Source organism: Octopus bimaculoides, chromosome 9 (genome assembly GCF_001194135.2).
Source record: "Octopus bimaculoides isolate UCB-OBI-ISO-001 chromosome 9, ASM119413v2, whole genome shotgun sequence".
Classification (NCBI taxonomy): domain Eukaryota; kingdom Metazoa; phylum Mollusca; class Cephalopoda; order Octopoda; family Octopodidae; genus Octopus; species Octopus bimaculoides.
Window position 1 is genome coordinate 3520254 of NC_068989.1, and position 10558 is coordinate 3530811.

The window sequence follows — 10558 nt, forward strand, 5'->3', positions numbered from 1 at the left end:
TTCAGAAACATTGAAGCGCGAATCTTAATGTATAACTTTGCGCGTATAATTTTAATTCTGATAACAATGCGGTCTCTTTGTTTAATTATATTTTGTCTATAAAGTATTTTGTAATATTGTCAACTTGTTTCCCTTGTAACGAATAAAAATTACACGTACATACATACATATGAATGCGGGTGTGTTTATTTACACTTTAACCATTTAAAAAATTTATAAACCCCAATTTTATTCCTGTTTTACTCCCATAGCTATTCTATGTTTCAAAAAAATCCTATTATATTTTTATTATTAAACATTTTAAGGAATTGTATAGAAATATTGTTAAAATATTTTGCACGTTAGTATTTTATGTATTGTAGAAGTATAAAGCAAGTTATTGCACATAAATTTTATCAATAAAATCTTATATGAAGCCCCAAAGGACCCATATTGCGAACCATCGAGCTAAACGCATGAACGAGCCACCAAGTAAAACCGCTTGGCGATCACTCGACCTGCGCCAAATAACAGCCAAAACAACCTGAGATCACGTGGAGTTAAACAAATCTAATTTCCGTGGAAGGCCGTAAGCGGCCTCCAGTGTGGCATTAACCACAATGGTAAATGGCGCTTTAAGTGGTTCGTCTTTTGCAGCGATGTCAGCATGTTTGGAAGACGGTCGGAATGTATCGGGTTATCACCACAAGAAGACATGGTCCATGTTGTATGCCGAAAGACTGAAGAATCTAGGAAGGTTCTCGCTGTATCTTAATGTCGACAGGTTTATATGATTTTCATTATTCTTCATCGTTATATTTCTCCAATTTCTATCGCACACCGTAGAACAATTAATTTTGTTTTTATTGTATAAATAATCATTATGATGAAAATAACAATAGATTATTAATTAATTAATTAATTATCATGAGTGTCTTAAAAATAAAAATAACATTCCACTTACAATATTTATAATTCAATTAAGACCTTTCTTTTATTTATATTTCAGTTAATAAAGAATTACATAAAAATGCATATAAGTAAATTGATATAAATACATGGAAATATCCGGTAAAACCGAATTAGTGTCGAAATCTTTATTATAAATAGTTTTCTTCTTCGTATATCGTGTAATCAAAACATGATGTGAGGTTCACGTGTGTCTGGTAACATAATTAATTTTGAGTAACTTTGTGAAAATTAAATAGTATTTTTATCATCAGAATTGCTATTATTAGCAAGAGTGGCTGGAGCTTTGGACTAAATTTCCCTTCAAAGAATTTTAGTTCCCTTCGGTCTGGCTTAAAACCCGCGGGCTTTTCGTTTAGTCTCTAAACCAAATCGTTCCGTAACAATGCGGTACGCCGCGGATTTTTAAAACTGCAATTTAAGGTTTTTCAAAATCCACACTAACTACTTGAGCCTTATGAAAATGTGTTACTCATAATGTCTGGAGTATTTTTTTATTTTGATAATTTAAAAACTTTAAAACAGATTTTAAAGAATTTCCTATGTGTAGTGCGCTCGTAATTTTACTTGATTTCCACTGAGTCTAAAAGAGTGGTTCTCAACCATTTTCTGCTTATGAACCTCTTTGATATCTATTTTACTCTACTGGTCCCTCATATCCATACAATCTTTCATCTTGCTTCAGTCATTTGAATGCTGCCATGCTGGGGCACCGTCTTGAAAGGTTTTAGTCGAACAAATCGACCCCGGGACTTAATTTTTTAAGCCTGGTATTTATTCTACACACCAACACCGGTTGTCAGGCGGTGGTGGGAGGACAAACACACACACCAAAGATGCACACACCTATCTATATAAATAAATAAATAATCGAAAAATATTTAACAATATTTCTTAAAATAAAAACACAACTTATCGAAGAATTGCTGTAAACTCTTCCATAAGTTGTGTCTTTATTTTTGACTCATTTGATTAAATCATCTACCACTCCCCCTCACCATACCACTGCTGTTGATGTTTATCAATCCAAGGAAGAGGGAAAATAAAATCCAAACCAATTCTGATGGGATTCAAAATCAATTTTCACTTGGTCTGTTGTGCTTTTACTTCTGTTATTCCTCTCTGCCTTAATACAATAACTTAGGATAACGATGATTACTTTTATATTTTTCTACAGGATCCAAAATGAAACGGGCTACAGCAACATTAGAGTCCAAGTAGATTCTGGGTCAGTCAGCATCACCACTGGACAAGGACGTGGCCGAGAATGGACTTGGAAGCTGGGCATTCCAGAGGTTCAGTTTCATCCTGCTTCTTGTCGAGGTCTTCGCTGTTCCCGCCATGGAGAGTTGCAGTGTACCCTGCAGACCTCTTTACCCAACCTGCTGATGTCTCCAGCACCTCCCACCACTTCCAGCCAACTGTCTTCCCATCTGGTGGCTTCCCTTTCCAAGGGAACAGACAGCTGTAGATGTCGTATTTGTGGTAATGTTATTCTACCAGCCGAAAGGTAAACTAACTTCTCTTAGATTATCATTTATTTCACTTCCTCACCTGAGGAATAATCGTTTCCTTGATCAGCTCTAATTCATTGACATCATCCACATATGCCACTTTTTTAGTTTAAAGGGATAACCCTCAATTTCTCATTTTTGAAGTGGTACATACAGATCTATATTTAAGAGATGAGGAATTATTTACATTTGACGGATATTTGTCCTCATCTTGTTTGTTGTTAACACAATGTTTTGGCTGATATACCCTCCAGCCTTCATCAGGTGTCTTGGGGAAATTTCAAACCTGGGTTCTCATTCCTAGGGTATTTTTTCGATATTATTATTATTATTATTATTATTATCATCATCATTATTATTATTATTCAGGTTAATGCTGAGCATTCCAGAATTTCAGTTCCATCCTGTTTGATTCCAGGCAGTGACCTGAATAATAGAAATAATAATAATAACAACATTGAAAAATACCTTAGGAATGAGAATCCAGGTTTTTAATTTCGCCAAGACACCTGATGAAAGCTGGAGGGTATATCAGCTGAAACGTTATGTTAACAACAAACAAGATGAAGACAAAAGTCCATCAAATGTAAATAATGCAGTACATACAGAGTCGGTACTTACAGAAGAGATGAAAGGAAACAACCTTGACAGAGCATGATACTGAATAGTTCTGATTAGTGGTCTTTCACTCTAATCTTCCTGCAGATGTCATATGTTGCAGCAATCTAGGCTCTGAAAATGGTCCCAGAATCAGCTGCTGTGAGGTCATCTGCCAAAGTGTTGGTGCTCAGCTTTATTAAAAGATTTTGATTAATCTAAGTTGACAGGAACCCACTCGTGCCAGACTCTGTATCCACATTTCAACACTTTCTTTGATGTATTATATGGAGTGGAAATTGTTGTTCATTCGATCTATTCAAGGCGGCATGTGTCTACTCATTACCAATCAGCACGGCGACAAGTGTCAACCTCGTAGACCTTGGCTAAAATCTTGAATTCTGGGGTCTCTCTTGATCTGGTCCTTATCTCAGCAGTGCTACCACTCCTTGGTTCACAACTGGGGATTCTCCAGTTCTGCTGCCAGTCACAGTGGATATCTGCCTAGAGGCCTCCAAACAAGTCTGACTTTGGTCAGCCTGGGTTAAAGTGGAAGACATTTGCCCAAGGTACCATCCAGTGGAACTAAACTTGGAACCATTGGTTGGGAAGCAAACTTCCTACCACACAGTCACGCTTCTGCCTACATATTCATGTACTATGTGTGTGTGTGTATATATGCATACATATATATATATATACTCGCGCACACACACACACACACACAGGACCACAAACCACAGACAGTTTCTGATGAGCCTTCGAGCAGAAACAGAATTTATGTTGTTGGAGCCGTGGTTATGGATTAACCTTGTCTGTTGGTGTAAGATGACCAGAACACCAGTTAAACGAGGAAGATTTTTCAGTTCCATTCCTTGTATTTAATAGTTACACTGATTACTGGTACGTCCATGGCTTGGACTAAAATCGACGTAGGTTTTTCTAAGATACCCGAAGGTCACTAGTTTCGGTGAAGGAAGCAATCAATTAAAAATGATTCTGGTATTCGGCTGATAATTTAATTTCACGGTCCCTGAAGAATGAAAAGGCAAAAAATCAAACGCAGATCAGAAGTGATCTAAGGGGAATAACTATCATCGAGCTGTTTCAGAAAGGGAGATTAATCAGATCAGATGTAAATTTCTATTTTGGTTCAGTTATTTGGTAGTAATATTCCACGATCCATAATCTTTGGAGGTTGCGAAAGAAAACTCATTTTCGTATCGTGTGAGCATGAACTTGTTTTAAGACTGAAAAAGAAAGATGGACTGATCACTGCTAGAATGCTTTTCTTTGATCATGGATCTATTCAGCTTGACTTGTGGCTAAACAATGATGGCAGACATTCATTATTTCTTTTTCTTTTTCGTTTTTATTTCCTGTAGAAAATTCCGAAGAGTTCTTCCCCTACCATCAGAAGCCTGGATGGAAATGTCTGGCAACCATTTCTGTCATCAACATGAAACGAGTGGTTCTTCAAAGAAGTCTAAAACCAGTTCAGTTTCTAGTACCAGTTTGTCACCCAAACCTGGTGATTGTCTGGTCAGTGATTTGTACTTTCTAGTGAATTCTACTGATCTCAGCCCTACGTCTCTCATCAAAAAGATGGACTCCACTCAGTTGGTGTGCAGAAGATGTCGAACAGAGCTTGGTACTTGCTTACCATCCTGTGGAGATGGTGAGTTAATTTCTCAGATTTTGAATTATCATTTTCTCACTCTTGTCTTTCTCTTCTCTCTGAAAATGTGTGATATGTATGTGTGTGTGTGTATATATATATATATAGAGAGAGAGAGAGGAGAGTATTGTAGTTCGCTAGAAGCATTGTGTATTGTTTGTGAAATATAACATGTCTTGAATGGCACAACAATGCATAATGGGCCATAATAACTGTTATAATTCAATTATTCATTGTCTGATATAATATTTTCGAATATAAAAATTCCTTCTTCAGGCATTAAGACAAGAGGTTATGTCCCTTCCTTGATGTTTTTAGATTTGAACACATCCAAAGGACGTTCTTGCTTTCTAATTGCAAAACAGTCTTAGTTGATTGAAAGGTTCACATACATACGTTTTGTCTTCCATTTTGCCTTTGCTGCATGCTTCAGACAGCTAACTGCAGCAGATTTTCTACGGCTGGTACCATCCATTATCTGTTTCTAAGCATAATATTTCTCCGTGACTAACATGCTTTCACAGAATTTTGGAAATGAAGGATAACGATTTACACCTATTGTATGATGTCAAGACAAAGCAACACAAACATACACATACCCACATGTCCATACTCTCTCACACACTATATATATATATACACACACACACACACACACATGATAATCTTCTTTCAGTTTTCATTGTTAGCTTTTTGCATATTATTATTATTAATATTATTGTTGTTGTTGTTGTTTATAGCCTCTCAAGATAACGAGCCTGGCAGATTTGTTTGCAAGATTTATTCCTACACCATCAACATGACGAATCTAATCAACTCTGTAACTGAACCTCTCACTGGTATAAACAGGTGAGTTATTATACTTTCCTTCTTCTTCTTTTATTGGTGCTTCCAGTCATTTGCCAGTTGCCATTGTGGGGTACAGAGCTTTAGAACTTGAAAGGTTGGAAAGCAAGGTCAACCTCAATGGGATTTGAACTCAGAGTGCCGTGTGCTGGGGCAAAATATTTTGCACACTTCATTTCACTTTGCTCCAGTCCATTCAGCTGTAATGATTAATCTGTGAAGGGCTAGCTTCTCATCCAGGGGGAATGTTGTGATCTTGGTCACTTATATGCTATGGAAATTAGATAACCGTCCTTATGAGTCTTATGTCTTGGGGTTGTTGATGATGATGATGATGTGATCTTATATGTTCTTTTATTTTGACTTCTATTTCTAGTAGGTCATTCGCTCAGGCATACATATAGTGCCATTATGTTAAACTGTCGTATGTCCTAATTTTTATTTTTGCTTGCAATAACAGGTTCTTTTGGTCTGCAGATGCCAAGATATGAAAATTGCCAAAATGTAGTCCAATGGTTTTGCTATGAAATGGTGAAAGTGATTTTTCGTTTTCTGAAAAAAGAACGTTTTGGACTTACAACACTTTTGCATAATAGCAACAATATATATAATCCTGCACAAGTGCATGTGTCTTGTATATGTATGTCATATTTATCAGTACAGCTCTATGTATCGATGTATATATAATGGTGTTTATACGTAGTGCATACTTTGATATTATTCTGCTTTTAGGTGGACCTTTACGGAAGAGTCTTATTTGGCCAGTTATCTCTTAGAACAGAGTCGAATCTACACCAGTTTCAAATTCATCATTGAATCTTCAAAATCCGACAACCAGCCAGCCATCACCTGCTTGGTATGCTATAAGTTTGTGCTTTGTTTTTCGTAAAAATTGACATTGTTATTATGATCACAGAGAATGTAACTCAAATACAGGAGAGATGGTCATGTTCTCAATAACATAAAAGAATCATTATTATTGCTGCAACTAAGGTAGCAAAGCTGACAGAATCCTTAACATCCCAGATAAAACGCTTAGCAACATCTCGCCCATCTTTGTCCCGAGTTCAAATTCTGTTGAGGTCAACTTTGCTCTTCACCCTTTCAGGGTCAATGTAATCGACTTACCCCTTCCTCAATTGCTGGCCTTGTGCCAAAATAAGAAAGGCTGCATCTCCCCTCAGCATCCGAACTGCCACACCCACTTGTCTTCTCCCACGGTGCTGGCACTTATCAAGTATCTTAGCATCATGGAGACCATGCCTCTCGATATGTATATAAAGATAAACATTTATTTCTTGTAGGTTTGGTTGTTAGATACCATTCAAGTGTATGAACTCAACGATATTCCAACTGCTGCTGAACATAAGCATGTCCACGAACTGTCCTTGGAACCAGAAGTACGACAGAAAATTCTTTATCAGGCTGAAATAAAGGGTGTTCCTAAGTCTTCCAATAAAGAGAGGTAAAAAAAATTTAGTTTTATCTTTTATTTTAATACAGTTCTATATTTAAGAGATGATGAATTATGTACATTATTTACATTTGACGGATGTTTGTCCTCATCTTGTTTGTTGTTGACACAACGTTTCGGCTGATATACCCTCCAGCCCTCATCAGGTGTCTTGGGGATATTTTGAACCTGGGTTATCATCGTCGTTGTTGTTGTTTTTGTTGCTCAGGTTACTGCCTGGCATCGAACTCGGACGTATGCCGTACTGGTTAAGAGTGCGGGCTACTAACCCCAGGATTCCAAGTTCGATTCCAGGCAATGACCTGAATAATCAGTTTTTGTTCTCAGAGACAAATGTAAAGGCAACCAACAAGTCAAAAACTGTTATTCAAAAATCTGCCATTTACAGTCAAAACTTATACATTTGAGGCTTCCACATCAGGGAAGGCTATTTCTCTTATACTGTCTGGTATGATTCGAGTCACATCAGGAAACCTACCCATGCCAGCATGAAGAACAGACATTAAATGATGATGATGATGTGTTATTTCTGTTTTGTTTTTCTCAGGAAAATTGCTGAAGAAGTTCTGAAACTCTGGAAGTCAGATGTTTCTGTTCATATGCTGACCCTTTCACCTCAACTGACCACAACGTTGCTACGCTATTTAATTTGCAGCACCAATTCTTTGCCATTCTCCTGTCGAAGGATTAATGAATTTCATGTAAGAACAATTTTTTTTCTCTATTTGTTTAAATTGCACTGATAATAATGAAAATAACAAAGGAAATAGGTTTGGTTTGGTCAAAATTAGTGTGGCTGTCTGTCATAGCTTTGCTTGTTCAGAAATGACTTGTATCAAAACAACTTGTACCATAGATTTCAGATCAAAATCCATTAACTGATACTTCAACATCTCATTAATATATTTCTATAATCTGTTCAAATGACAATTTATTTGAAGATATTAAATCTCTCTTTTTTTTTTGTCATTTTTCAGGTTGGTTTCTTACGTCCACCCTAAAATCCAAAGATGTTCAGTTCTATTGACTGTTTACAAATGTCTGTGTTATTGAATTTTTATTGAAGACACTGAGCTGGTTGAATTGTTAGCATGACAGACAAACTGCTAAACACAAGTGTTTGCACATGCATGCGTGTGCACACACATACACGTTAGCCTCACACATACATCCATACACATAACAATAATATACACATCCATACACATGCACACACATAATATCATCATCATCACCATCGTCGTTTAACGTCCGCTTTCCATGCTGGCATGGGTTGGACGGTTTGACTGAGGACTTGCGAGCCAGAAGGCTGCACCAGGCTCGAATCTCAATCTGATCTGGCAAAGTTTCTACAGCTAGATGCCCTTCCTAACGCCAACCACTCCAAGATTGTAGTGGATGCTTTTACGTGCCACTGGCACGAGGGCCAGTCAAGCGCTACTGGCAACAACCATGCTCAAAAGGTGTTTTCTATGTGCTACTAGCACAGGAGCCAATCTGGCAGCACTGGCAATGACCACGCTCGAATGTTGTTTTTTCACATACCACCAGCACATGTGCCAGTTAGGCGACGCTGGCAACGATCGCGTTCGAATGGTGCTTTTTGCGTGCAACCGGCAGGGGAGCCAATCAGCAAAATGTAATATCACCCCACATAACACATACACTAGGATACTTGTACACTTGCACATATATGCACACACACATACATACCAGTACATGTAACACACAGCACTCCACATAATGTATGCACTGGGTCACTTATTCACATACACACACACACAGGTCCACTATTTTTCAGCTTGCCCTCCCATACATACACGTTCACCTCCATTCATACATACGCAATCACACACAAAAACACGAGCAAATTCATTTGACTGGGTTGCCATCATTATCTTCCTTCCATTCAGCCTCTTCTGGTTATTTCATCCTGTTGAACTGTTAAACCCTACACATTTTTTTTTTCATTCTCTCTCCTTTATTTTTCATATTCCTTTCTGTTGAAGAGCATATGCTCAAAACGTAAAAGACTTTTCCATTCTTCTTGAGTGTTAACTAATACACCTGCATCTGGTTCCTACACCTAAATTTGAACTAATATATATACACACACATATACACACACACCAGAGTAAGCACATAGATGTGAAACAAGGTGAAAAAAATAGTACTCAAATACCAGAGGTAGAGTAATATACTTTCTGTTCCATTCTAAACAAAACTGTCTGATGAACGGGAACATGAAACTCTGAGTAACAGTTTTTGTGATGTTTCTGCTGCTTTTCAATAAAGTATATACATATATTCATATACAAACCTAAAGGTGTATCTTTTTAACCCAATCTGAAGAGGTTCTTCCCCGCCCATTATTTTAGTCATATTTATTTATTCTTTATTGGGCTTAATTGAAACAGCTGTAAGGGTCTATATTTCATTTTTGCTGATAATAAATCTTTATTAAATGCTATATCTCCATTTTCTTATTTTTGATATATATATGAAATTTACTGGAATTAGAGAAATGAATATTACATTTTGCTAGAACCATTCAAGAATGGCCTGGTATGCAATATAGCACACAATGGAAAAACTAAACGATAGAAATAGCTGAAACTAGGCAGAAACAAGAAGAGACAAAAGGGTTAAGGAAAATTTGAGAAAGACAAAAAAAAAATGGGGAATCAGAAATAAAGAAGACGAGGGGAAGTGGTTAAATAGGAAGGGAAGCGACTACAGTAAAATAGATTAAAGTTAATGTGTGTTGGCTTTTGCACAATTCACTTGAAGGTTGGCATTCAATAATGAAATGTTGAACTTTAGGTTTGATAACATGGTTGAAACTTTGGACTTTCAAGTGATGCCTAATTGAAACATTGTGTACTGTCAAGATAACATCCTGACTATAAAATATTCTGCCAGTTTTGTCTGTTATGTATTAACACCAGCTGTGAGTACCACAACTCATTTGCGGACCAAGTCGGTTTAAAAGTGCAACATGTCTCAGTATTATTCATAATCTTCATCTTGCGTAGTTTGTTTTTATCTATGGACCCCTTTGATCCCTATTTTATTCTGCTGCTCCTGCCATCCATTTCTATGTTTAAAAAAAATCCCATTATATTTCCATAATTAAATATTAAGAATTGTATATAAAAAAAAAAGAACATTTGGTGCCACTTTGGCGTGTGATCTACAGTTTAAAGGGAGATTACTGTGGGTTACTTTTTAGTTTTCTTTGTGTTAGTGCCACTTTCGTGGAGGTGCAATGGCCCAGTCGTCAGGGCAGCGGACTTGCGGTTTCGATTCCTAGACCAGGCGTTGTGAGTGTTTATTGAGCGAAAACACCTAAAGCTCCACGAGGCTCCAGCAGGGGGTGGTGGCGAACCCTGTTGTACTCTTTCACCACAATTTTCACTGCCAGGCCAGGGATCACTGGTAATTGTCCATAGGTCCCAGCCCGAATATTGTCCTGAACAGGCGGGTCAAGTGTCCTTCGTT

General features: G+C 37.3%; 1 protein-coding gene across 1 annotated transcript; it reads left to right on the forward strand.

The window, feature by feature from the left end:
- Positions 1 to 303: 303 nt before the first annotated feature.
- LOC106869152 (E3 ubiquitin-protein ligase E3D) lies at positions 304 to 9527 on the forward strand. The gene is made up of 8 exons (XM_014914757.2): positions 304 to 763; positions 2126 to 2458; positions 4445 to 4737; positions 5478 to 5586; positions 6316 to 6439; positions 6888 to 7048; positions 7605 to 7758; positions 8035 to 9527. Exons 1-8 carry the CDS (start codon positions 600 to 602, stop codon positions 8056 to 8058), a joined length of 1362 nt encoding a protein of 453 aa, XP_014770243.1. The 5' UTR covers positions 304 to 599; the 3' UTR covers positions 8059 to 9527.
- Positions 9528 to 10558: the final 1031 nt, after the last annotated feature.